Genomic DNA, 27,727 nt, shown 5'->3' on the forward strand with positions numbered 1-27,727 from the left:
CAGCCACCTAAGTCCCCGTGGGCCTGGCCAGCTTCCTCCAGAAGCTGAAGGTTACAGCAGGAGCCGTCATAAACAGCTGTGTTGACAGACACCAGTGCAGAGCATACCGCACCCCGCCAGCCCAGGCCTGGTTGACACATTTAAAAAACAAAGTTAAAAGAAAAAAAGTCCCTACCCAGTCAGCAGACACCTACGACTGCCTCATGGCAGAGGGGGGGGGGGGGGGGTGGAGCCCTCATTTCTCTCTCCCATAGGAGCCAACTGAGACTTCATTCTGGTCCCCAGGGGACTGGCCACCCCCATCCACAGAGTGCCCTGTCCCCAAGGACTGTGGATGAAGCCCCCAGCGAACCCTGTGTGGTATCACTGGCCAGCCTGTGGGTGTCTTGGGCAGCTGCAACAAAATCATACCTGTCATCCCAGCAACACAGGAAGTATAGATGGGGGGCACCGGAAGCATAAATCGGAGGTCATGGTCCAGGCCAGCCTGGACGTAAGTGTGGGACTCTATTCAAAATAACCAAAACAGCTTGGCACCAGTGGCTCACTCCTGTAATCCAAGCTACTGAGGAGGCTGAGATCGGAGGATCACAGTTGGGAGCCTAGGCCAGAAAGGCTGTGAGCTCTTATCTCCAGTTAACCACCAAAAAGCCAGAAGTAGAACTGTGACTCAAGTGATAGAGTATAACGAGCATAAAAACTCAAGGAGAGTACTTAGACCTTGAGTTCAAGCCCCAAGACTTTCACCAAAAACATTGAATAGACTGGTAGGGTAGGGTAGCTCAGTGGTGCATAACTTCCAAGACTGTGGGTCTATCCCCAGAACACTAAAAAAGAAAGAACTGGGGGGAAATGTCAAATAATGGCTTTAATCTATGGCCTGACAGAAATTTGTACTCAGCAAATGATCATTGAATACATGGGTGAACAGATGGATGGATGGATGGATGGATGGATGGATGAGTGGGCGAGTGGATGAAGGACAGGTAGATGGTTCGTTGGATGGATGGGTAGATGAAGGATGGATACATGGATAGACGGTTGGATGGATGGATAGATAGATGGATGGTTGGATGGTTGGATGGATGCATGCATGCATGGATGGATGGGCGGTTGGGTAAAGGATGAGTGGATGGATAGATGGTTTCAGGTACGTATGTAGATGTTGGGTGGGTAGACAGGACTTGGGTGGGTGGAAGGATCTGGGGGGATGGGCGGTGGATGGTGAATGGAAGATGACAGGTGAGCAGATGGACAGAGCTTTTGGTGTGGCTCCTCCTAGAGCTCTTTTTCCTTCCACTCACTCCCAAAGTAAGGGAAATACAACTCCTCCAGTGAGTTCTCTGCTCACGTTTCTCCGTCATAACGTGTCTGGGCTCCCACAGACACACTTCCACTGAGGACGGGCATCTCCTTCCCTCTTCTCTCCCAAAGCCGTGGCAGCACAGGGGAACAGCTGGGTCCCTGTGTGTGTGGCGAGGCCCGGGCTGCAGGCTCGGGGCGCTCAAGGTCCATTGGCATGGGAAGAGGCTGCTGGGAAGGCAGGCCCGCACAGGCTGGGGAGCCCGACCCGGGGGGACACATACGGGGCTTTGGAGCTTGGCCGACTTCACCTCTCCTCCCATGAAGCCCCGTCCCCATCACTGGTCTGTGCTTTTCACACCAGCGTCTTGGTTGACACCTGGATGCCCCTCCCCCGCCCTGGACTCCTCCTCCGGCCTGAGCCAGTCTGACGGCGGTGGCCACCTGCACAGAGTTTGACTTCCCACCAGTCCCTGCGTCTCTGCTGCCTGACCTTGAGCCCTGGTGCCTTCCCAGAGGTGTGACCTCATGGGCGAGTTTGGGGATTGGCAGAGATAAATATTATGAATGGCGGAAGTCAGGGCGGGCAGAGCAGCCTAAGAGAAATACCCAGGCCGGCAGCCAATGCCTGCAACCCCCGCGCCCCAGCCGAAGGGCAGGAGGGCAGGGTACCACCCTCACCCCAGGCCGTGCTGGGCCTTTACCCTGCTGGAGGAAGGCTGGAGCCTTGCCCAGGCCCCTGCGGCCTCCCCGTCTCCATGGAAACCGGACGGCGTGCTCTGATTGGCCCGGAACAGGGCTTGGATGGATGGGTCCCACTGGAGGTGAGCTCACTCTTACCTGCGGGCTAGAGGGAAATGCCTGACCTTCTGGTGAACTTTGTGGAATGTTCTCTCTGGTGGCCCGGAGCTCCTGGGGGGGGGGCTCCCCAGACCCTGCAGAGGCAGCTGAAGTTCCTGGGACAAGCATTGCTGCCCCACACATGTGTCTGCACCAGCCCTGGGGCTTGAACTCAGGGCCTGGGCGCTGAGCTTTTTTTTGCTCAAGATCGATGCTTTACCTCTTGAGCCACAGCTCTGCTTCTGGCTTTTTGATGACTCAATGGAGGTAAGAGTCTCAGGGACTTTTCCTGCCCAAGCTGGCTTCAAACCTCCATCCTCAGATCTCACCCTCGAAGGAGCTAGGATTACAGGTGTGTGCCAAACACCACCCAGCTACCGACATCTTTTGATCCATCTGATTCTGACCCCAACCAGACCCCTGTGGCAGATCAGGAAAGGGCTCAGAGAGGTGAAGCAATTTTCCCAGGGACACACAGGGATTGCGTGCGTCTTCACCTTGGGCGGTTCCCTCTGGAAGACAGGAACCCAGCCGTGAACCATCCCTCCAGCTCCGAGGGCAACGCCCCGTGTTGTGGTGGGGGGTGGGGCACAGGAGGTGCGCAAAGGTCGTTTTAGAACAACACCTACTTTTTCTATGTAATAATCTTTAAAACAGAATAATAATAACCGAGCCCGGCCTTGAGCTCCTTGAGCAACCGTCAGCAGTCACCCTGCAGATGCCTGTCCGTCCGTGGCCTCCTGTCCTGCAGCATGGTCGGGGGAGGGGCAGCCCAGGTCCCACGGCAGTGAAGTGGCGGAGCTCAGATCTGAACCACGGCCTGTATCTCCCTATTCCACGTTTCCCATTGCTGGCCTCCTCAGGACCACACCCAAGTCCAACCCAGGACCTGGGCCGGTTCTCAGACAACTCTTGAGCCATCACCCCCACAAACCTGCATGCCCCCATGTCTGGGGGTTCACCTACAAGAATGCTGCAGAGCCCTGCACACGGCTGTTTGGCGGAGCTGTGAGCAACGCTGCTCTCAGGGGCCAAGATGCAAAAGCAACCCAAGGGGCCATCGGCAGAGTGGCAGACACACAGGACACAGAGAGCCTACACTGCGGAATAGTACGCTGTCATAAAAAAGGAAGGCGATGCTGACGCCTGCTGCATGAGCGCTGAGGACGCTCTGCTGAGGGCATTGAGCCGGCCCCAGAGAGAGGCCCCCCGCTGGCATCGCTGCAGAGACATCGAGCACCGGAGCCTGGGTTTCACCTGCAACCCCAGAGGTTCCAGGTCCCACCTGTGACCACAGTCAAAATCACCCCTTGGGAGCAAAGCACTCCTGTTTGTTGCAAAACACATCCGTTTGCTTTGGCCGTCGCTGTAGTTCTAAAAGAAGAGGAGTTCTAACCACAGACACAGCAGGCACTTTGCTAATTGGTAGATGTCATCTGCCTGCAAGGTAAGAATTATTATTACTTGGGGCTGAGGCTCTGGGAGGTTTATTCAAGTTTGAGAGAGAAATAATCCATCAACAGTGTTTTGCCATCGCACGGGGGAGGATCCCACACGGAAACTCTGAACCCCAAGTGGGGAATCTGCTGCCCTCCCCCCCCAGGGGCGAGGGTCATCTGCTCCTACAGCCTGACCCTCAGACTGCACAAAACTATCATCCCAGGAGGCACCACGCTGAGTCTTTTCCAAGCCTGGCAACATATGAACTACATTTCCCAGAATAAAGAGCAGTCAGAGTCTGGTGCCCACTTCTGGTCCAAGTGGCTTCTGGGAGTTGTAGTCTCCATGCATGCTGGGTAAGCGGAACCCACACGGACTTAGGCCAAGCCACGCAGGTAGAGATTCGGATTATGAATTCACAAACCTGGAGCCCTTGGTGGCCTGGAGGGCGCCGCCCAGAGCTCACTTGAGGGTTCGTCTCCACTCCTGCAGTGTCTTTGACTGCTGGGTTCTCCAGGGCCCTGGGCCTGTGTGTGTCCCCCCCCCCCCCCCCCCCCCCCCCCGCAGCTCACCCCGCCTCTTCCTCCTCTGTCAGCCGAAGGAGGGCAGCACAGAGATGGCTGGTGGGCCGCCATCTTCCTGCCAGGGGCCAAGTGGTCCTGCTGCAGGCCGGGCGGCCGTCAGAGCCAGCTGCGTGCTCTAGCTCAGAGCAGGCCTTCCCCCTTGCCAAGCCGAGTACCAGTGGCTCACGCCTGTCATCCTAGATACTCAAGAGACTGAGATCTAAGGATCGTGGGTCAAAGCCAGCCCGGGCAGGAAAGTCTGCGAGACTCTTACCTCCAATGAACCACCAGAAAACCAGAAGTGGTGATGTGGCTTAATTGGTAGAGTGCTCGCCTTGAGCTGAAGAGCTGAGGGACAGCGCCCAGGCCCTATGCATGGCCGACCAAAAGAACCCCCTCTTTCCCACATTACCCCAGATACGCTGACTGTGCCCCTCCCCCCCAGGTCAGAGCCAAAGGCTAACGAGGGAAATGCACTCTGGGCCTGCTTGCTCTTCTAGAAGCTCCCTGCTTAGCTTGGGAACAGCTGCGTGGAGTTTCACCTCTGGCTCCCCGGGACCTAGGTCTGTGCACCCACAAGAAGTCTGGGGTTGACACCCCACTGGTATTCTGCATTGCTGTTCATCGGTCAGTGTCTGTGCCATTCTGGGGTTAAGTACTTTGAGTTTAGTCTCCACTCAGTCACTTGTTTGAAAATAATGAGTGAGTCAAGTTGGAAGAGGAAGGAAATGGTCAAGGTACTCACAACCCCCAACACAGGCATCATAGCTCCCATTGGTCAGTACTAGGTCACAGGCCACTTTTATCCAATCAGGGGGAGGAAAAGGAGGGACCAGACTGTCTTCAACCAATCAAGATTCAGTCTTAAGGCCGGACAGGCTGGTGTGGGCTCTGCAGAGAGGAAGGGAGCCTGTCCACAGCCGGTGTTGCCAAAGCCTCCCTTCCTCCAGCAGCCCAACTGTGACCTGGATGCAAGACCTGCAGCCGTTGCTGGGGTTCATTCAGCACCGCGTTTAGTGTGAATCTTGTGTTCTTTGCTGAATGCTTATGGATGGATGAGGGAAATACTCCAGTGCACAACTTTCTTTTAAAATCCATGTGAAGCCGGGCACTGGTGGCTCACGCCTGTAATCCTAGCTACTCAGGAGGCTGAGATCTGAGGATCTCGGTTCAAAGCCAGCCCGGGCAGGAGAGACCGTGAGACTCCTATCTCCAATAAACCACCAGAAAACCGGAAGTGGCGCTGTAGCTCAAGTGGTAGAGCGCTCACCTTGAGCTGAAGAGCTGAAGGACAGCGCCCAGGCCCAGAGTTCAAGCCCCACGGCCGACCAAAAAAAAAAAAAAATCCATGTGAAACAGAGCATGGGGGTGCATGCTTTTAATCCCAGTAGCAAGGAGGGTCATTGTGAGTTCAAGGCCAGCCCGGACTACATCGTAGGTCCTTGCCTCAAAAACAAAACAAAGCAAAACAAAATCCAAAAACCAAGACATGTTCGTGTTGACTTTAGGACATTTGAATTTCAGAATCCTAGTATTTCTCTCCCTTTCCTTCCCCATCTTCTTGGCACCATGTCTGCCCCATTGCCATCAGACAGGTAAGAGACAGACCTTACCCCATGTCCAAGAGCTGCAGCCCTGGCCCAGAGTCAGGTGGGGTGGGGGTGGACAGCCGGACCTCAGGTGATCTAGCCCTCGTGTGAAGCCTCCTTATATGCCCCCTGCCTGGAAAACACTAGAAGCCCCCAAAGAATTGGTTCTCGGGAAGTAGAGAGACCAGATCACAAACCCGGGCCTAAAGGCAGGTTCCCCTCTGCCACAGCCACATGGCGGTGGTGCAACTCTGGCTCAGGGGCTGCCTTCCTCTCTAGGCCCATTCTGTGTTCTCTGAAGAAGCACCCTAAGCTCCCTGGGACCCTGACTCTCCCCAGGGGCCATGCTGTCCCCCAGTAGAGGGCCCCAGATTCAGCAAATAAAAATGCGAACACTGGGACATAATGGTGTTAAGCAGATGAATTGTTTACGTGAAAGTTCCCATTTAACTGGGGAGCGTGTATTTTATCTGCCCATGTCTGGGAGTTCTGATCATCTCAAATGGGGGTGCCGCTGGCCTCCAGCTGGTCAAGTGCTTCTCAGCACCCCACTGGGACCAGAACCAGCCCCCACAACCAGCCCCCACTGCAAAGAAGACCTGGCCCAAAGTGGCAGTCATGCTGAGAGTAAGAAACAACGTCCTGGGGCCTTCCTGGGCCAACACATCAGGAGTTTCAGGACCCTGTCGGGGGAAACTGAGGCACAGTGCAAGGCTTCCTTCACAGTCACACAGTCTGTGACATCTCTCTAACAAACAACCCTGTTCAAATTTCAGAGCCATGTAATTAATCTAGGAAAGATGGGGGAGAGGGGTGGAGCCTTCCAGCTACCCAGGGGTTGGGTATTCTGGTCCCTTTGAGGCCTGCCTGCAGGAGAGCCCCATGGTGCTGTCATTGCCAGGCCGTGCCACCAGGGGGAAGCAGAGACTAGGAAGTGCTTCGCAAGCCCTGGTCCTGCGTCCCTGGGAGGAGCCTCACGTGTACAGGACGATGCCAGGTATTAGTGTTTTTGCTGGTTGATTGGAGATGGAGTCTCACAGACTTTCTATCTGCCTGGGCCGTCCTTGACCTGTGATCCCTCCATCTGCAGGCTGGAGCCACCGGGCCCAGTCCATTGGTACAGAGAAGCTCTGGTCCTGTGTCTCCATTCATTGTGGGATCTGCTGTTTCTCTGCCCTGAATTTGTGAGAAATCTGCCTTCTGGGAAAGCAAGTCGTGCCCCCAAAGCCAAGGAAACGTGAAAGGCTTAAACGAAGTGATAAATACTTTTATCACAGCGGGAATGTAAACGCTGTGTTTCACAGCTGAAAGTCCTAAGATCATTTTACCAAACAAAGATGCCGATGTCCAAACCTCTCCTGAGACCAGTTAACACGATGCACCTGGTGGCTGTGCTGTGGGTGTCCCCAGTGGATGTGACCTGCAAGTCTGTTGACAGCCCCTGCTCTGAGGCCCATGAAAGGTTCCAGAACCCCAGGAGAGGAGGTGAGACTCCAGCCGTTGGTCTGTCGGGATGATTTCAAAATACAGTGGCCCTCTTGAGACAGGAGTGGGTGGCGCACACCTGTAATCATTAGCTACTCAGCAGGCTGAGATCCGAAGATCCCATCGAAGCCAGGTATGGCAGCTCCAGCCTATAAACCCAGCAGCCGCTCCAGAGGTAGAGATCAGGAAGATCATGGTTCAAAGCCAGTCCAGGCAAAAAGTTAGCCAGAGCCCACCCCATCTCAACTAACAAGCCAGGTGCGCTCATTCAAACCTGCATCCCGCTACACAGGAGTCATAGGTAGAAGGATCGCAGTCTAAGGCCAGACATCAGCAAAGCTGAAAGACCTTATCTGAAGAAGAATGAAAAGCAACAAAGAGCTGGAGGCATGGCTCAAACGGGAGGGGACCTGCCTATGGAGTGTGAGACCCTGAATCCACCCTGCAGTTCTGGGCTGCGGGAGGAGAGAGAGGCTCCCAGCAGCCTAATCTCAGCATGGAGGTGTGAGCTCCCCACATTGGGCAGAAAACCAAGGGGCCACACCTCAGGCCTCACTGAAATGTAGCGCAAGTCAGGTGCCCATAACTCATACCTGGAAATCCTGGCTACTCAGGAGGCTGTGATCTGAGGATCACGGTTCCAAGCCAGCCCACGTAAGAAAGTCCATGAGACTCTTACCTCCAATGAACCACCAGAAAATCGGAAGTGGAGCTGTGGTTCGAAGGAACCCTGAGCTCAGGGACAGTGCCGGCTGAGTTTAAGACTCATGACCAAAAAACAAAACAAAACAACACTACAGCTGGAAAGATCTGACAGAGCCGGGAAGCCACACAAAGAAACGCCTGGTGTGGGGAGCTCTGGGCCTGGTGTGGGGTTCTCCGGGCTCTCCTCCCTCCCTGGTCCCCACATAGGCCTCCCCTTCCCTTCCTCCCCTCCTCCACTGGGTAAAGCATCTGGGGCCTGGCCTGGCAGCAGGGCTCAGCAGCTGTTCTGTAAGAAGGGGGTGTCTGCAAACACAGTGGTGGTTTATCAAGGGGCTCAGCCCCCCTCTTCTCTCCGCCCCCCCCCCCCCGCCCCTGGGGCTAGCAGGACCTGGGCTGACCCTGCCCTGGGAGCCTCAGCACCACTTTCCACTTTTTGGTGGTTCACTGGAGATAAGCATCTCAGGGACTTTCGCCAGGGCGGGGCTGGCTTTGAACTGGGATCCTCAGGACCCAGCCTCGGGAGTAGTAGGACTGTGGGTATGAGCCACGGGTGCCCAGGTAGGACTCTAAGGTCCTGGGACCTGAGGTGGGGGAGCCTTGGCCTCATCCCTGGGGTTCTGCACCAGAAGGAGCGGCGTCTGGGCCACAGGGGGAGCAGCGGGCGCCCTGTCTTGGCTTGACAGCCCCCCCCTCGCAGGGCGAGGAGCCGAGGCCTGGTCTTCAGCCTCACTCAGCTCCCCACCCTGGGGCTGGGGGAGGGGGCCTACTGCGGCAGCTGCGGTGAGGGAAGCCGGTCTCCATGGCGACACTGACGTCAAAGCCTGGGCTGGGAAGGCGGCCTCCACCCCCAGCGGCTGGCCCGCCCGGCCCCGCTCTGCTGCAGCCCCTGGGACCCTGCAGGGATGGGGGTGGCGGGGCTAGCGCCCTCCCCCTGGTCCCCTCCGACCCCTCCACCGCTGCAGGCCAACAGGTGTGAGCAGACATGCCCGGTCCGAGGGTGAAGTTAGCTTAAGGCCCTGCTTCTGGGCTCACTGGCAGGAGCGCCTGCCCAGCCCGTGCGGGGTGCGCTGCCCCCCCTTTCCCTCTGCTCCCCTCCCACTGCTCCACATGGCTATCACACACAGTATCACCCGTGCCCTCGACAGCTCCCATCCCCCAGGGCCTGCGTCTCCCCCCCCCCCCCCGCCCGCCCCCTGCCTTCCCCTCTCCTCCCCCCTCTTCCCCCCTTCCTCCTCCCATCCTGGCATCTGTTACTCCCAAGTGCCGGGCTCTGCCCCTGGGCCTCTGCACAGGCGCCTCCCTCCACCTGGAAAACCGTTCCCTCCTCGGCGGCTTCTCGGGGCTGAGGCCTCCGCAGGGCCGAGGTCCTGGCGGGGCCTGGGTGGCCTGGAGATGATCGCTGGGGACCGTGTGGTCTCCGCCCTCAGGCTGTGTGCACCTGAAGTCCAGGCTTGTGTGTCCCCAGTGTGCCCAGCCCAGGGCAGGTGTGCACCTGTGTGTGTGATGTGTGTGTGCCTGTGGTGTGTGCATGCATGTGTGCCTGTGGTGTGTGTATGCATGTATGCGCGGGTGGTGCGTGTGTGCACATGTAGGTATGTGTGTGCATGCATGTGGTGCGTGTGCACACATGTAGGCATGTGTGCATGCATGTGTGCCTGTGGTGTGTGTATGCATGTATGCGTGGGTGGTGCGTGTGTGCACATGTAGGCATGTGTGCATGCATGTGGTGCGTGTGCGCACATGGAGGCATGTGTGTGTGCACGCATGCGTGTGTGGTGCTGGGGAAGGAACCAGGGCTCCCCATGTCACCGTGTCACCCGGCAGCCTCTCGGGCGGACTCGCGCGCGGACGCCGTGTCAAGTGTACCACCGAGGGTTTCAGTGCGTCCCAGCTCTGTGAGGACCTTTCACCCCCTCCCCGCAGGGAGCCATCCCCCACCCATCCTGATCTGTAGACTCCCCATCCTCCCTCACCTGTGCCAGAGCCGCGGCCGAAGGCCAGGCCGTGAGAAGATGGGGGGCGTGCCCCCCCCCCGGTGACGGAGCCATTTGCCCCCATGAGGAAGGGAGCTCTGAGGCCCCCCCCTGGAAGCCTGGCGGCCCAGGGACACAGGGACAAATGCGGCTCAAGGGGAAGATCGGGCCGGGGCCGGGGGAGGGCCGGCAGCACTCTGGTGGGCAGGGCCTGACGCCGAGAAAAATCCAGACCCACGTCCAGCCCCGGGGTTGGACGTCCACCACCCCACCAACAAAGCCACTGGTCACACTGGCCTTTCCCACGCAATCATTCATTCATTCATTCACTCACTCACTCACAGGAACACGTGACTCTAATTAACTAGGTTCCACTAAAGAGAGTACAGAGTCAAAATTCATTCCAGACAGGCGCCGCGGCTCACGGCAATCCTGGCAACTTCGGAGGCTCAGAGCTGAGGATCTTGGTGCAAAGGCAGCCCGGGCACACAAATCCAAGAGGCTCTACTCCCCAATGAATCCGCAAAACGTCCGAAGTAGAGGCGCAGCTCAAGTGGTAGCGTGCCAGCCATAATCAAAAAGCCAAGTGCAAGAGGCTCTGAGTTCAGGCCCTACTTCTATCCCGTGAGCATACACACCCGTGTGCACGCACACACACACACAATCACACCTCTATCATTTTAAATGTTCCACATGGCGGGTCACCTTTCCTTGGGGTAGTGCTGTGATAGCCCCCCACACGCATGCTCAGTGGACAGCGCCCGCTGCTCACCGCCAGCCCCGGGAATCCCAGCCGCTGGCCTCCTAATCCAGGGTGAAAGCCCAGACAGGAGCCCACCAGGAAGAGCCTGTTCCCAAGGAGACTGTTCCCCGGCTCCCTCAGCGGGAGGGGCCTGTGCCCCTTCTCCCTGGCCATGCTGGGAGAGCCAGCCTGGTGCTTGGCCCTTGGTCCCTGGTCCCATCCATGGTCCCCCTGTTACAGAGGAGGAAAAGCCAACAGCGGTCAGGAGCCCGGAGAAGCGCCTTCCCATCCTGCCCCGGGGGCAGGATTTGTGTCTGGGGCTGGCTCTGGGCTGCTCTCTGCATACAGCTGCCCTGACTGGCCTCAGGGACGCTCCCAGCATGCACCTTGGGCATGCCAGGCTATGATGCTCTGAGCAGGACATCTGCATACTCACTCAGCACCAAGTTGAGAGCACATGGGAATGTGGGCAGGCCTGTCCCCCCGCTGGGTTCCTAAGCAGCTCCCTGGGGTCCGGACGCTGGTCCAGGGTCCTCCATCATGAGACATGTATAGACCAGTGGTGTTGACAACGGCTACCCACTGGAATCATCTGGAAGCTTTGGAAAGCTGCATTAGAAGGCCCCAGCGCAGACTCACACCTGGGGGTGAGGGGTGGGCAGCTAGCTGCCTGGGTTTCACACTCCCCCGGGTGATTACAACCTGGAGACAAGGCCTGGGGACAGTGGCCTCAAACCGCTCACTCAGTAATCCAGGGTGGCGGGAGACCGTTTCCAACCCTCACCTCACTTGTGTAGCATCCATGGGCCACATCTGAGTACAAAGGTTCTGGAATGGGTCTCCCTCCCTCCCTCCCTCCCTCCTTCTCTTTCTGGCTTCATCACTAGAGTGCTGGCAGAAAAGGCAGCCAAAGTTACACCTGCTCCCCGGTACATGGGTGCAGGCTGGGCATGCGCAAGGCCCCGGCACTCAAGGGTCTGCTAACACCTTCCAGCAGGTGGCAGTAGGGTATTGTATTTTAAGGAAGGACGCGGTGCCGCACAGCTGCCCCCGCACAGGCCCTGACACAGCTGCAGGGAACAGCAGCCAGCTTGTTTGTCACTTTGAGAAATCACTCTGGCTAGGTATTGTGATTGGCGTGCTTGTGATTTCAGCCCTGGGGAGGCTGGGGCAGGAGGATCACACGCTCCAGGCCAGCCTCTCCGCAGCATACAGAATCTCCAGTGTTGGAGATTCTATCTAGCTGCAGAATGCACCAGACAGAGGCTTTCCTCTCACCCCAGACCTCTGGTGAACACCAATCTGTGTCCTGTGCCCATGGATTCGCCCATTTTGGATTTGGACATTTCACATACATGGAATTATATTGTGTGTGTGGGCTTCTTTCACTCAACACAATTTTGGGGCTCATTAGTGACACAGAAAAAGTCAGTATCTCATTCTTTTTTATGATCAAATCATATCCCATTATTTTTCTATTTTTCACATGTATTTACCATCACTTGGTGGACGATTGGGTTATTTCTGATGCCAGGCGCCTGTGGCTCACACCTGTAAGCCTAGTCACTCAGGAGGCTGAGATCTGAGAATTTTTTTTTTTTGGGGTCCAGTTGTGGGGCCTGAACTCTGGGCCTGGTCGCTGTCCCTCAGCTCTTCAGCTCAAGGCTAGCGCTCTACCACTTGATCCACAGCGCCACTTCTAGCTTTTTTCTTTTTGCTTATGTGGTGCTGAGGAATCGGACCCAGGGCCTCAGGCATGCAAGGCAAGCGCTCTACCACTGAGCCACCTTCCCAGCCCTGAGGATTAAGTTTCAAAGCCAGCCTGGGCAGGAAAGTCTATGAGACTCTTATCTCCAATAAACCAGAAAACCGGAAGTGGTGCTGTGGCTCAGGTGGTAGAGTGCTCACCTTGAGCTGAAGAGCTGGACAGCACCCAGGCTCAGAGTTCAAGTCCCATGACCGACCAAAAAAACAAAACCACACAACCCAAAAATTCTGATGTGGCCGGACTTTGGGGGCTCATGCCTGACATCTAGCTACTCAGGAGGCTGAGATCAGGGAATTGCAGTTCAAAACCAGCCCAGGTAGAGAAGTCTGAGACTCATCTCCAGTTAATTACCAGAAAGCTGGAAATGACTCTGTGACTCAAAAGTAGTAGAGCACTAGCCTTGAGCAAAAGCGAGCTCAGGCCTTGAGTTCAAGCCCCAGGACTGGTTTAGAAAACAAAACATCTCTCCCCACCCCAACTGATGTGAATCAATCACGAGTCTTAGGTGTAGGTATCTGTAGGAGCTGAGTTCTGCACGTGTTTGCTTTGGCAGATGTTTCCAAAGTGGCGGTCCATCTTCCATTCCCGGCCAGCGAGGGGCAGGAATTGCAGACACCGTGACCACCGGCCCCTCCCAGGTCCCACTTAGACTTCTACTCTGGGCTGGGGGTGAAGATGAAGTAAAGGCTCTCGAACATGACGTGTGGCTGCCCAGACGGCCGTGCCGCTCGAGCCCAGGCCCACGGGGGAGGCTCCCTTGTCTCCTGCGGCCCCTGCACTGGGAGTGCTGAGCCACTGGCATCCCTGCTCGTGCCTGCAGTGCAGGGGCTGCGCTGGGGCTGGGGGAGGTGGGGTGCATGGAGCTGGGTGGCCGGAAGGGCCAGTCAGGGGCGTGTTCCTGTCCTCATGAGAGGCCCGGGCAAGAAGATGAGGTTGCTGGGGCAGGAGGGCCGGGCTGGGACTGCAGGCATACTAGGCCCATCACTGGGTAAGGGGGACACGCTGGAAGGGAGAGGGAAGGGAGCTGATGGTTAGGCCTAGACTGTGGGCCCCAAGTGTCCGAAACGCAGAGCCACAGCTGGGCGCTGGTGGCTAACATCTGCAATCCTAGTTATTCAGGAGGCTGAAAGCTGAGGATCTGGGTTCAAAGCCAGGCCCAGGCAGGAAAATCCTTGAGATGCTTATCTCCAATGAACCACCAGAAAACCAGGAGTGTTGCCGTGGCTCAAAGTGATAGAACATTAGTTTTAAGCTAAAGAATTCAGGGACAGTGCCTAGGCCCTGAGTTCAAGCCCAGCGACCAACAGGAAAACAAACAAAAAAAAGAAACGCAGAGTTCCAGCCTGTAGGTCAGGGTCTGCAGGACGGCAGGCGCGCGGGGAGGGGGCAGGCGCGCGGGGAGGGGGAGGGGGCAGGCGCAGGAGGGGGGAGGGGGAGGGGGCAGGCGCGGGGGGAGGGGGAGGGGGCAGGCGCGCGGGGAGGAGGCAGGCTGAGCAGGGCCGGGGGCAGGCAAGGCGTGGGGATTTGTCACGGAGGCGGTGGGAGTGTGGCAGGGGAGGTGGACAGGAGGATGCTGGGGGACCTCAACGGGGTGCTGGGCCTGCCCATGGCCTGGGATCAGGGGCCCCCACGCCCCCCAAAGTACACAGAGAGACCAGCCGTCGATGAGTCACTTACAGTTTATTTTTGCCTGAAAGTATTTCACATCTCTTTGTACAGCTACGTGACAGTAGTGGGACCACCAGGAAAAGCAACAGTGCGGGGAAGGGGCTCTTCTTTCTTCTTCTTTTTTAATTTTTAAAAATGTTTTTTGTTTCTGCTTCTTCCGGCACCAGGGTGCTTGCTGTGAAGTACGAAACTGGGGGAAGGGGAGAGTCGTAAACCAAACAGAAAACGACAACAGAAAACAGAACACTAAAACAGAACACACTACACACACATACACACACACACACACACACACACACGTGTGCACACACGTGCACAGGCACACACTCACACACCCACACGGGGGGAAAAAACCTGGCACGTAAAAGTGAATTAGGACTGAAACCCAATTTTGCTCTTGGTGGTGGTTTTTTTTTTTTCCTTTTTTAAAAAAATGAGGGCGTCGTCAGGGGTAATAAAGTCTACCTAGCAAAGTATAAAACGACAAAAGCATGGTTTCCATTGAATAAGATTAAATATTTATAAAACAATTACATCGAAGGTGGGTTCAGCAGGAGGTGCTAGAGGAAAGGGAGGAGGGAGTACTTGTGCTAAACCAACAGAAAAAAAAAAGGGGCTGGGGGGGACCCCAAATAAACCATCCAGGGGCTGTTCTGTACAGAGAGGGCTTGGTAAGAAAAAGCCGACTGCTCATAAAGGACACGAGGTTGGCTTGTCAGGGCGCGGGGGGCATGGTGGTCAGGCTGGTGGGGCGCTCTCTCTCCTCTCCGAGACCATGCAAGAGGCCGGCATGCGTGAGGGCGGGGGGGGGGGGCGCACATGACGGAGGGCCACAAGTCTCAGTTAGGACAAGGCCAGGGAAGGCCAGCAGGGACTGAGCTGGGGGGGGGCAGCTCTACAGGGGGCGGACAGGGGTGAGGGTGAGCACCCCTCCAAATCGATAAAAGGGGGGAGAGAGGAAGAGTTTGGGTCTTAGAGGAGCAAGTTGCAGTATGGAACCCCATTTCCTCCCCCCACCCCGAGCCTGACTGCCACCACTTGAGGAAGCTGGGAACATTTAGAAATCAGAAATATACAGCAGCAGTGACGCACAGACCACCGGCCAGCATCAGCACACAGAATCGCTACGGAAAAGCAATCAATTCTCCAAGGAGGGACTTCTGTTGTGTTTTTTTTTCCTTTTTCTTTTTTTGTCTGTTTCCTTTAAAAAAATAACAATAACACTAGCACTAACCCGACGGCTGACTGGTTCGTACAGTACTACAGGCTGGGGGGGGGGGGGGGGGGGGTCAAAGACTTCATAAATAACAGCAGGTCCCAGACCTGCAATTTGCCAACGTTTCTTAAATAGGTGCATTATTTAAATCTTATGTACAACAAGAACCACGTTGCATAGCAATGGTGAGGACGCAGGACGGGGGGAGATGGGCTGGGCTTTGTCCCCAGACGCGGGGTGACCTCAGCTCAGCTTGGTGCCTCGGGGAGGCCAGCGCCCCCGCCCCCCCGCCGAGATGGTGTGGGGGTGACGAGACCTTCCCACACGGCACTGAACACAAAGGCAAAGGAAATCCACGAAGGGGCCCGCCTCCCCTCCCGAGCCGCGGAGCCCCTCTGGTTGCCGCGAAGTCCGCGTTCGGTCAGGTCAGAGGTTCCAATTATGAAGCTAAAAGAACTAGGTGGGACTGGGCGCTGCGGTCCCCCTCCCCTCCCCCCTTCGCCCTCCGAGACTCCCCCATCTATCCCGCAGCCGGTGCCAGGTGTGACCCCAGGACCCACTGCTCTACAGCTAAGCAACGTCCCACGGTTGGCGCCATCCCGCGCAGCCGGGCCTTCACCAGGCTTCGGTGTAGCGGACGTCCACCTCCTTCAGGTTAGGGAGCTTGGCCTGCGGGGAACCGGAAGGGGCCTCGTCACACCCCTCCCCGCCAGTCTGCCCTGTGGAAGGCCACCCCGACATGCAAGCTCCACCAGGCTCTGGAGATGCCCAGCGACGCGGGGTCAAGTCCCACGAGCCTGTCCACCTGCTGCCCGGGGCCCTCTGCGCTCCCGCCGGACCCTGGCTTCCCTCCCTCCCGCAGGCCTCTTGTTCCAGGGGCAGCCCCGCCCCGCCCCCCAGACAGCTGTGGCCGAGGGGAGGGAGCACTCACCTTCAGATCCTCATAGGTGTCAGCCGAGAGCTTGGTGCTGTTCATGTTTAAGCTGCAGAGACTCTTCATGGCTGTGCAAGGACAGATGGACAGTGAGTGCATGCCAGCTGCGGCGGATGGCCGGCGGCACCCAGTGGGGACGGGCGGGAGGCTGCGGTGCTGTTCACTCCCCAGGTGGCTGGAACTGGGCCTCTGTGCCCCTGCCCTCTGATGGCTAAACCTCGCCGCACACCTGCCGCCCCCTCCCCCCCCCACGGGCTCTGAGTGGGGAGCGGGACAGCGCCTCCGTCGGGCCGCATCTCAGATCCGCCCCTTCCTAAACCAAGAACCAGCTTGGTTCTTAAGCTGGCTGAGACAAACGTCTCCGTCTGTTCTGGGGTGCCTGAGGGGCCAGGTGGGCACCGAAGCCTGCAGTGGGCATCAGGACCAGTCCTACCTAGAGAGAATGCACTCTCCTGAATCCCACCCCTGCCTCCACGCTCCTCCTAGAGCCCCCCAGAACAGGGCAATGACCCTTTCCGCTAGGCTGCCTCTCCCCCTTTGTATGCTGGCACTGGGGCATGACTTAGGGCCTGGCTTCTATTCTTGCGCCTTTCCACCCAGGCTAGTGCTCTACCACCTGAGCCACAGCTCCACCTGTGACTTTTTAGTGGTTCATCGGCGGTCTCACGGACTTTTCTGCCCTGACTGGCTTTGAACCAGGATGCTCAGGTCTCAGTTTCTGGGTAGCCACTGGTGCCTGGCTCAGACGGGGAGCTCCCCAAGGAAGGTGCCCCGCTCTGCTTTGCTCCCAGCCCCTGGCAGGGACTGGGCGTGCGGCCGGGCACTCACAGCTGAGGGCCAGCAGCCCGGCATCGGTGACTGGGGTCTCGCACAGGTTCAGCACCTGGAGCATGGTGAGGTGTTCTGACAGGAGCCGCAGGCCGGCATCGCCAAACTGTGGGAAACAGAGACCTTCAGCCTCTCCAGCACCCTGCTGGGCAGGGAGAGCAGCGGGCGGGCCCGGCGCTGAGCTGTGGCCATGAGCTTGGGGGGGGGGGGGGGGCCACTCTCCTCCTGAACGTAGGCCGGGCCTGGGGCGTGGGCCAGGGCCTCCCTGCGAGTCCAGGGGCCTTGCGCTCGGCAGGCCTCCAGGCTCCGGTGGGGCCAGCTGACGGGCACAATTTTCCTTCTGCCAACATGGGGGTGGCGTGGCAGGTGGTGTCGGCAGCCCACGACCACTGGCCGTCCATGCGTCCCCCCGCAGCAGGCCCCGCGTCTCCTCTAGCTGCGCTTCTCCCCCACCCAGGAGTCTGCGCATGCCCTTCCCCGAGGCCTCGGCGGTCCCCACTGAGAAATGGGCCACAGCATGTCCTCCACTCCTGCCTGGGGGGAACGGGCACCGGGCTCAGGGACAGCCCTGTGGAGGGCGGAGGTGTGGCAGGCAGGGGGGCTGTGCAGGGGTGGGGAGCAGGGGAAGGGGAGTGGGGGGGTGGCGGCACCTGCGTGGACCACAGGTTGAGCTGCTTGAGGGAGGGCAGCTTGATGAGGTGCTCGGCGCAGGCACTGGTGACGTTGGTGAAGGCCAGGCTCAGGTTCTCCAGGTTCCCGAAGGAGCCAGAACTCAGCAGGCGGGCCAGGTCAGCGTCCTGCAGGGGCAGGAGCGGGGCTCAGGGCGTGCGGTGAGGCAGCGGAGGTGTCGTGGCTGGCGTGAGGCCGCTGCCCCCTCACAGCGGTGTGTGCACGCGCGTGACTGGGAGGCCCGCTGGGAGGGAGGTCGCGCCCTGAGCTCCCAGCACGAAGGAAACCACAAAGCCTGCCTGCAGCGCCAGGCTGCGCCCCGAGGGCAGCCACTCCCGACTCGCTTCAAACTGGAACCCTCAGATGCCCCGAGGAGCGGGGATCGCAGGTGTGAGCCACAGACACCCCACAATCTCTGATGTGTAGCTGCCACCTGGCTGCCCTGAACGACAGCTGCAGGCCAGGTGCTGAACAGGCACAAGGAGATGTTAGAACCTTCTGGAAGGAAGAGCACGTTCTCCTCCACCTCCTACTCCCTCCTGCTGGCTGGGCCTCCTGGTGCACTGTCTTGGCCCTGTCTGGAACCCACACTTCCATCAGAGACCACGAGGAAGCAGACTGTAAGATCCCTGAAAACCCTGGAAACAGCAGTGTCAACACCAATCAACACCAAACTGCAGGGCAGAGATTAGTGATCCAATAGCGTAAACTTGCTACCAGCCGTTATTGTTAGGAAAGACTGGCCGTGTGTGTGTGTGTGTGTGTGTGTGTGTGTGTGTGTGTGTGTGTGTGTGTGTGTGTGTGTGTGTGTGTGTGTGTGTGTGTGTGGTGGACACTGAACCAGGTCCTCATACGTGCTAAGCTGGTGTCCACCCCAAAGCCCCACACACACCCAGCACCACCTGACGGCTTCACCATTTGCTCTCCTGGTTCTTGCTTCTCTTCCTGTACCCCACTTGGCCCTGACAGAGCGCCCCCCCATCACCCCGCCTCTGATGCCCAAGACTCACCGTGGACTTTGAGGGCAGTGTTAGCCTGGTGGGACCGCCTTTCCTTTGCTGCAGGGAAAGCAGATGGATTAGGATGCCATCCACCCGGCCCCCCGCCCTGCGCACCCCCTTCCCCGTCCCCCCCCGGCTCTCATGGCTGCTCTATGCAGACGCAATCCTAAGAAATACAGGTAGCAGTGACACTGTGGCCACCCATACAGAAGGACGCCTCACCGGGCCTGTGGGCATGTGCACAAACGCCCTTTGCAGAGAAGCAGGGGTAGTAGCAAGCCTGGGCTTGTGTTGGGGACTGGTGGCAAGATGGGACAGAGCGTGGCCAGGCCCCTGTGGCACAGCATCCCTCTCCCCGGGCGCGGCTCACCAGCTCCTTGAGCTCCCGCTGGCGGTCGCACAGCTGCTCGTACATGCGCTTCCCCACATCCGTGCTCTCCAGCGTGGAGATGATCTGCAGCTGCGTGTCCTTGTTGTCAATAATGTTGTATTCCAGCATCAAGCAGAGGATCTGTGCAAGCCACACGCACGTCACATGCGTGGCCCAAGAGGGTCCACACACGAGCCCCGTGTGTTGTGTGCACCAGGCACCCCAAGAGCTCACTGGGAACTGGTGTCCCCAGACAGGTGTGCAGAGCTAGGCTAGCGGCCTCCACCTCGCGTCCCCTGGCGCGGCGGTCACGTTGGGTCAACATGCTGGCCAGATCCTTTGCCGGGACTTTCTCCCAGGACCGCCCAGGGGGGGCTCCAGCCCCCCACGGCTCCTCTCTCCTGCTACCTGCTGTAAACCCCAACCCAGCACCTCTGGTCTGGTACTGACGGGCTCAACGCGCATCCAGCCACAGCCCACTCCCCTCGTTTCCAGATCTACTGTTTCAGCCACCCTGACCTCCAACAAGCTTCTCCTCGCCACGGGGCCTTGGCCTGTGCTGACTCGGTGCCTCAGGGGCTCTGACCCCGCTGCCCGGCCGCTTCCATGGGAAACACGCTGTTTTACAGCACCATGCCTGCAGTTCCTTGGTCCCCACCTGAGGCAGAGCTGTCTTCCCACACACAACTAGCTTGGTGACTTGGTACTTGAACTCAGGGCCTGACTGCTTTCCCTTCTCATTTTCCTTCAAGGCTGGCACTCTACTACTTGAGCCACACCTCCACTTTTCAGTTAAGTCTCAGGACCTTTCCTGCCTGGCTCTGAACCACAATCCTCAGATCTGTCTCCTAAGCAGCTGGATTACAGGGATTACAGGCATGAGCTGCTGGTGCCTGGCTAGTGACTCACTTCTAAAGGGCAGAATGATGCCAAGGTGGCGATGCCACCTGACTTCCTGGCTAAGCTGGCGGGCTTCTGCCCTCTCTGGGACTCTGGGGCCTCGAGGTGTGGCAGGCAATCGAAGGGGGAGGAGCAGCACGTGGTCTGTGAGGGGCTTGGGCTCATACTCTGGGCATGTGTGGCTTCCCTAGGTCACACATGCAAATGGAGGCCAGAAGCCCCAGCTGTTCCAACTGTGTCCTCAGACTGGTGTGGGAAGGCTTTGGGAGGACCCCTCTGCCTCCACCCGCCGGTGAGCCAGCTGAACCCCGAGTGAGAAGTGAGCACTGCGGGTGCCCAGCGCCCAGTCTCGTGTGCACAACCAACAAGTGTGGTAGCTCATGCCCGACCTGGCCCCAGGTGTATTACACAGAAGGGACCTGCCACCGCTCCCTCCAACACGCCAGTCACAACTGAGGTGGTGCTCTCGAGCTGGGGAGAGCTGGGCCTGCCCCCCCCGTCCCCCCTCCCACCCAGCCCTCACCTCCACCACCCAGCCCTCACCTCCACCATGGTCTGGTTTCCCCGCAGCGCCAGGAGCATGCACGGGCCCAGCTTGTTTTCCGCCAGGGAGAGCAGGAATTTTTTGGTCTTGTAACAGGAGCCCATGAGGATGTGCACCTGCGGGGAGGAAGGGACAGGTGAGGATGGAGGAATCCACGGCACAGGTCCCTGGGGCCAGCCCTGGCCAGACCCCGTGTGGACAGTGAGGCCCTCAGCGACCACCAGACCCGCAGTGGCTGCGTAGAGACCCCTCCCCACATGGACGTCTTTGAGGACATTCTGCCGAGTGACCAAGGGGACTGTAACAGGCGCACTGGCAGGGAGGAGACGGGACACGGCAGTGGGGCTGGGCAGGAGGATGGTTAGCGCCTGGTGGGCTCTGAGGTGAAGCTGGGATACCAGGAAAGTTCTAGAGACGGTGGTGGTGACTGCTGCACAACATTACCACTGTACTGGGAGTCACTGAGCTGAGAGTTTGCAGGAGGCTAACATGGTAACTTGCTGGTTACATACAGCTCCTGGCGCTGGCACTGTGAGCTCCTGAGGGCGTTTGCCAAGATTGCTTACCCCACAATCCACGCACGTGGCAAGCCTGCCCCCTCCCGGGTTGTCTGGGGATGGGGTGTCTTTCTTTCTGGTATAAGGGGGGTGGGGAGTCTGAGGAAAGGGGACCCCGACCTGCTGTCAGATGCTATCAGAGCCGGGGAGACCGCTTCCCCCGCACACAGTATCAAGCGCCTGCTGTCTGGTCCAGGGCCCACTTCCTCATCGTGAATTTCCATGGAAACAACACAGCTCCATCTCCATGGAAACAACACATCTCCAGCCCGCTGGCTGCCTGCTTCCTTCCCTGGTGACATTTCTTTCCACGCCATCATTAACAACTCTGGTGTACAAACGGAATCTCTCAAGCTGGGAGACTGCCAGCTCCTAGCGCTTGCAGCAGTCCCCGCCTGGAGGGGCGGGGCACGGGGCGTTGCCGTGGTAAGCGGTGACATCAGAGGGGAGGCCACAGAGCTGGTGGAAGGTGGTCCAAGTGCTCAAGGGGGTGCGATTTTGGGGGGTGCACCGAGCAGTGGGCGAGGAGCCCCGTGGAAACAGGTGAGGGGTGCTGAGGGGGGAGGAAAGGGACCTGAAAGTCCACTACGAGTGCGTCCAGCGGCGGAGCCTCAGTTTGCTATGACCGCACAAAGATCTTCCCTAGACTCACGATGGGGGCAGTGGAGACGAGGGTCATCAGGCCCAGGGCTGGGGAGCCCACGCGTGGGCAGCACAGACTCGTACCTGCTGCTGTGGGAAACTGCTGTGGTTCCCTTGAGGGGTCAACCGTGCTCCCTGCGGTGCTGATGAGGACACCGAAGCCCAGAGAGGCAGGTGACTGCCCAGGGAGCAGCTGTGGGCGGCTGGGCCACGACCCGAGCCTGGGCAAGGCCAATACCCACTTCCTTTCATAGGAGTTTAAAGGGACCCTCACTGTTAGAATGAATGGCGCTGGTGGCTCTGTAGTGCCTTCTGGAATCCAGCCGCGTGTTGCCACACCCAGTCCTTTGCACAAAACACGAGTGCGACAGGTAACTGTGGCTGAGGCAGGCGGTGCCTGGGCCTTCAGCGGCCTCATCTATAAGACGGGGGACGGTAAGCGCCCTAGCTCCGGGAGCAGGGGGAGCGTGGGGGTGTGGGAAGACGGCCCGTGGGTCAGGTGGACAGGCGGGGCTGGCAGCTGTGTTCTTGGTGAGCAGCAGCTCTGGGGGAGGGTCGAGGTTGGCGGGGAGACGCTGCCGTCCCGAGGCCCGCGCTGCGTACCATGCTGGCGAAGAGCTCCCCGTCATCGTCACACGCCACCCCTCCGGGGCTGTACAGCTGGAACCAGCCATCTTTGCCGGCCCGCACGCTCAGCAGGCACGAGTGGACCTGTCGGGCAGAGACGCGACCCGGTGACACCGTGACCCAAAATCTGCCCAGGAAAATGTCCACCAGCCGAGCGGTTAGGAATGTGTGTCACTTCGTTCAGCTGTGGGATTCCAGCCTACAAAGTTCCCTTGGGGTAGCCTGGAGACCCTCCCCCACAGGCACCAGTGGCTCCCAGCATGGAGGCCAGGCCCGGCTGGGTAGTAGGCCCGGGGCAGTGCTGAGGCCTCATCGGGACAGGGCCACCCAGGGTAAACTCTGCTTGAAATTCAGCCCCAGGGCTGTTCCTCTCTTTTCTCCCCCCCCTCGCCCCCCCCTGCGGTTCTGATGACTCGTGTGCAACACCGCACCCTGCTAGTAGCTTGAGTCTCAGGTTGGTCTCAAACCACAACCCTTCTAATCTGTGTCTCCCAAATAGCTGGGATTACACATATGAACCACTGTGTCTGCGCTGTCCCTCAGCTCTTCAGCTACTTCCGGTTTTCTAGTGGTTTATTGGAGATAAGAGTTTCACGGACTTTCCTTGCCCAGAACTTTGAACTGTGATCCTCAGATCTCAGCCTCCTCAGTAGCTAGGATTACAGGCGTGAGCCACCGGTGCCTGGCTAGGCAATGGGCTTTTTGTACTTCCCAGTAGCCGGAAGACAAGTCAATACTGACTGACATACTTTCCTCACAGGAGTAAGGACTCAAAGACTAGGAAATGCCACTCGACAAATATGGCACAGAATTAAAGTAACAATTCTAGCTTCACTTAAGGAGAAAGAAGGGGGAGGGGGAGGGGAGGAGAGGTTCACAGGGCAGGGGGCGGAGGGCCAGGAGGAGGACGGGCTCAGGTGCTACCTCGGACAGCTGCTCCTTCCTAAAGCTCCGCCCCCTGAGGACTCACGCGTGTGTCCCTGGCTCGGAAATTTCCCTTCCAGAAGCTGCCTCTGCTGCTCTGTTCTGGAAGCTGCTGGCCCTACTTTTGTTCTTCCCACTTCAAGGCTGGCTGGTGCTGGCATTCTGAGAATCTGTCTCTTCACACGTGCTAAGGAATGACTTTGGGTGAAAGCAAGGACCATGGCTGGAGCCCAGCCTTCCAATGCCTTCCCTGTCACACAGCACTGCTTCTGAAACTGTTGTGAGCAGCACCGTGTTTTAGAACTAGATCCTTCTCGAAGCAAGCTTTCCGGTGTGGCTTTAGAGACCACGTGAGAACCATAAAGAATGCTTGTTCAAAACCCAGACTCCTTGCCGGCCAGACAGACCCAGTGACCTGGCTGGACCGTGAGGGCGACGGACGAGAGCCTGTCTTGCTGACAAGCACGACCCGGGGCCCACCGAGCGCCCAGACTGCGCTGTGAGAAGAGGACGGGGCTGTGTGGCCAGGCCCGTGAGCTTTGCGTTCAGCCTGGGCCACGTGCCACCGGGCAACCTCAGGGTGGCGATGAGCCTCCATTTTCTCAACTCTGAAAGGGGGGCAATTGGACAGAAAAAGGGGGTCCGGCCGGGAAGGGCCTGCTCACAGGCTTCTCGTGAGGGAATTACGGGAACAAGCCCACACCACACAAAACAAATTCAAGGCCAGGAGAGCACATCAGCGCGGCTTCTGAAAGGCAGTGTGGCTCCTCGGGGAACCCGTGGCCACGTGACCCAGAGGTCAAAAGCTGCCCCAGAAGCCAGGCACCAAAGGCTCTGATCCTACTCAGGAGGTTGAGATCTGAGGATCGTGGTTCGAAGCCAGCCCAAGCAATAAAATCTAAGAGACTCTCCAACTAATTAGCAAAAAGCCAGAAGTAGAACCGTGGCTCAGGCGGTAAAGGGCCAGCTTTGAGTAAAAAAGGTACGTGAGAGCGTAAGGCGCTGAATTCAAGCCCATGCCTGCACCAGAAAAAGAGAAAAGACCAAGGCTCACCTCCTGTCGCGGGTCTTCCGCAAACCTCTGAATCACATACTTCAGCTCCCTGGAAGAGAGGCGGGCAGAGCGGTCACAAGGCCGGGCATGGCAGAAGCCAGAGGCACGGGCCAGGCAGGTCCAAGGTGTACTTGGTGCTTCCCGGGGACGCCTGGCCACGCGTGGACTGGGGGTGTGTGTGCAGAGGTGGGGGTGCAGGCGAGCACTCAGAAGGAGCCGCTGTGGCCTCCCACGATGCAGGCGGTCCCCAGCAGACTGGAAGGAGGGTGACCTCACGGTGGGGACACTAGGACTGGGAGAGGGTGAGGAGGGTGCGGCCTGCATACTCACTTGGTGAACTTCTCGTGTGCGAGGGCTCTGCATAGAAACAAAGGGAAAAGGCGTTAGCGGGCCTCGGCACAGCCCGGTTCCGGTTTCCTCCAGGGACGTCTAGACTTTACGTCTGACTTGAAGAATGAAAGGGAAATTGAGAATGAAATGCTCACGTTTTGTGCCTAGTCTAAGCTCCTGAACAAAGATCTCCTTGGGTGGGAGGCGAGGGTGGTAGTGATACAAACACATGGAGCCCCCCACACCCCAGAGCCACCACCGCGACACACCTGTCAACACCCGCAGCGCTAACCCGGAGCGTGATGCACCCGGGACACGTGTGGGCTCTGGGGACCCAGGTGTGTTCGTTAATTGTTCCACAATTAAGGCACAGCCACACTAATGACTGGCGCACGTCAGCAGGCACTCAGGGACCATTCTTCCAGGCGCATTGCATCATGGGCCCGTCAAGTGTGCCCAGGCCTGTGGGGACAGCGGCTGCAGCCTGCGGTACCACGGCCCTTGCGACACAGAGCAGCTCTCAGGAGTCAGATTTCTCTGGTCTCCAGTCCCGGGGGCCTCCAGGGAACTGGCGGGGCCAGCAAATGGGGCAATTACTGAGTGTAATGCCCTCCTCGGAGGGGCCGCATTTCATAAACAGAGGCTTGTTAATGGGCTCCGCAGAGAGCCCCGGCCGCCTCCTGGGGCCTGGCTTCTTCCAATCTATCTCAACAGAGCCCCAGCGGCATCTGAGGCGGCGACTCGGACCCGGCCTCCTCAGGCCCGCACTCACCACGGCTGCGCCTGGCGCCTGTGGGAAACTCAACACCGGGGTGAAGGCCAGTGAGAGGAAGACAGAGGGGCCGTCTCTGGCCAGATCAGAAGTGCAACACGAACAAACGGTGGTAGTGAGTGCAGGGAAGCTTCCAGCATTCACCACCCAGCATGGAACACGACTCCACATGCATTATGGGTTTTTTTTTTGAGGCACTGTAGCTCAGGCTGGCCTGGAAACTCCATAGCCTCCTGCTGCAGGCTTCCAAATGCTAGGATTACAAGTGTGCACTACTCTACCTGACACATTATCTTTTGCCTTTTTTTTTTTACCTTTACCGTCTTCCTGGGAGACAAGAGGAACAAATATTACTGGTCCCTGCTGAGGCATATTCAAAACTGTGTGTCCGTCATGGCTGGATGGGGAGGGTCTGGAGGCCTCCTGAGCTCAGTGCGTCCCTGGGACTCTGCCACATTCTGTGTGGCCCTACTTTTCCGAGTGGCCCCAGAGCCAGGCTATCCCGTCCGTGGGTCATGGGGTCTCCCCACAGTGACTTGGTGTGTTTTTTGAAGTGCAGCCCCCGCAAGGAGGTCTCTTCCATGGGGGAGGGGAACTTACTCTTTGGGGAATGGAATGGGTTGAAGCAAGCTGGCCAGGGACGGTCTCCAGTCGTCGTAGTCAGACCTAGAATGAGAAAGGGTGGCGGTGAGGAGTGGCCATCCAGGGAGTGCTGCCTAGCAGCTCCCTAAGGTGGAAAAGCCTGGGGGAGTCCCTTGGCACCGTCTCTGCCCCTCCCCGCTGGCTTGGAGAAGCCTTGTGCTGTGCATCTGAATGGTGGCCTTCGGTGCACGCACTTGCACCTACCCCACGCGACAGGCTCTCCACAGGTTCCCCATCTTTCTGGCTTTGGGGCATTGGCTGAAGTGGGAATACAGACGTAGTTGGTCCCTGGCCCAGCCTGGCACCTCGCAGGACCCTCGGGGAGGATGGGATGGCCACCGGGACATCTCCACACAGTCACAGAACAGTCCCCCGCATATTGCCCCGCAGCAGCCCAGGGAGGGGCTCAGTCTCATTTGCGCAGCCCTAGGCTGGGCGCCAGCCTGATGGGTGGCAGGTGCTTGGGGAGAGGGCTGCAGAACCAAAGGCCCAGGGGCCAGAGACAGCCCAGGGCAGCATGCAGGCGCAGCGCAAGAGCGTGCCAGCCAGCCTCTGCCACGTGCTTGGGCAGGACAGGGGTTGGCTCCAGGGGCAGGGCAGATCTGCCCAGTGGCAGGGCGGAGGGCTGACTCCTGCTCCTGTGACCCTAAGCCTCCTTTACATCCCATGTGTCACAATCTGCCATCCTCTTCCAAGGAACCGCCCTGACATCTTCCCTAACTTCCATCTGCCCTTCATACACAGTTTTCAGACCTCTGGATAGTCTGCCCGTCTACGTGCCATCCATCGACGGGGCTTACACTGAAACAGAGTAAGGTAATTTTCCACCTCAGGACAAATGCTCGCGGTCACGGACAATGTCATAACCCCAAAGTGAGGGGTTCTCCCCACCCTACCTTCCTCCCCAAGAAAGGGCAGTCTTCAGGCCAACTGAACTCCGGGTGGCTCTGAGGAAAGGCCCAGAGGCGGATGCATGGAAAAGAACTGCCAGGAAACCCTAGTGGCCTGAGATAAGTTGCAAGAATGATACAAACCGACATCAACTAAGCATGTGCTGTGCCAGGCGCTGGGTGTGTGAGGGGGAGAGTGGGTGCGGGACGCGCGTGTGTGTGTGCGCGCACGCGCGTGTGCAGGCAGTGGGAGGGGCTGCCTGGACTATGCCCAGGAGCCTCGGGGGTGCGCCCCTGTCGTTAGCATCTGTTTTCACAGCTAGCTTGCCCACTGAACCAACAATCTGCTCCTTTCTTTTTCTATCTGTAACGGATCCATAGGATTCCAGAAAACCTAACATGGCTCTAGTGCTGTCTGTGAGTCCCAGCTCTTCAGGCCTTACCATGCGACAGGTGGCTAGGATGCCCCGGCCAGGGCCCTGAGCCCACCGAGGCATCTTTCAAATCTGGTATCGACTTCCCAGGACTGCAGTACCACTCAACAGAGGATGCGGGTAGCCAAGCAAGGCCAAGGCCCCGAGGTCCCCTTCCACATGCCCTCTGAGCCACGGCAGCTCCTCACTCCGTCACGTCTTCTAGGTGAACTCCCAGGCAGCGCTGCAGGACTCTAACGGACAGCCCGAGCTGCACTCGGGCATCTCCCCCCCATCCCTGAATCCTCACAGCAGACCTCCGAGGAAGGCGCCGGGAAT

General features: G+C 58.4%; 1 protein-coding gene across 1 annotated transcript in view; it reads right to left on the reverse strand.

Moving 5' to 3' along the window:
* Window positions 1-14,068: 14,068 nt before the first annotated feature.
* Window positions 14,069-27,727, reverse strand: part of LOC122126160 (c-Maf inducing protein) — a 151,765-nt gene continuing 138,106 nt past the window's right edge. The window contains exons 11-21 of the mRNA XM_042700775.1: window positions 26,044-26,109; window positions 24,672-24,698; window positions 24,342-24,390; window positions 22,340-22,447; window positions 20,537-20,653; window positions 19,094-19,234; window positions 18,733-18,780; window positions 17,704-17,850; window positions 17,054-17,159; window positions 16,223-16,293; window positions 14,069-15,960 (exon numbers count right to left, since the gene is read on the reverse strand). Of these exons, the coding sequence (XP_042556709.1) occupies window positions 15,907-15,960; window positions 16,223-16,293; window positions 17,054-17,159; window positions 17,704-17,850; window positions 18,733-18,780; window positions 19,094-19,234; window positions 20,537-20,653; window positions 22,340-22,447; window positions 24,342-24,390; window positions 24,672-24,698; window positions 26,044-26,109 (934 nt within the window). The 3' untranslated portion in view covers window positions 14,069-15,906. The remainder of the gene's footprint in view (window positions 15,961-16,222; window positions 16,294-17,053; window positions 17,160-17,703; window positions 17,851-18,732; window positions 18,781-19,093; window positions 19,235-20,536; window positions 20,654-22,339; window positions 22,448-24,341; window positions 24,391-24,671; window positions 24,699-26,043; window positions 26,110-27,727) is intronic.

This window comes from Dipodomys spectabilis, unplaced genomic scaffold, assembly GCF_019054845.1.
Source record: "Dipodomys spectabilis isolate Male_0828 unplaced genomic scaffold, ASM1905484v1 ptg000273l, whole genome shotgun sequence".
NCBI lineage: Eukaryota > Metazoa > Chordata > Mammalia > Rodentia > Heteromyidae > Dipodomys > Dipodomys spectabilis.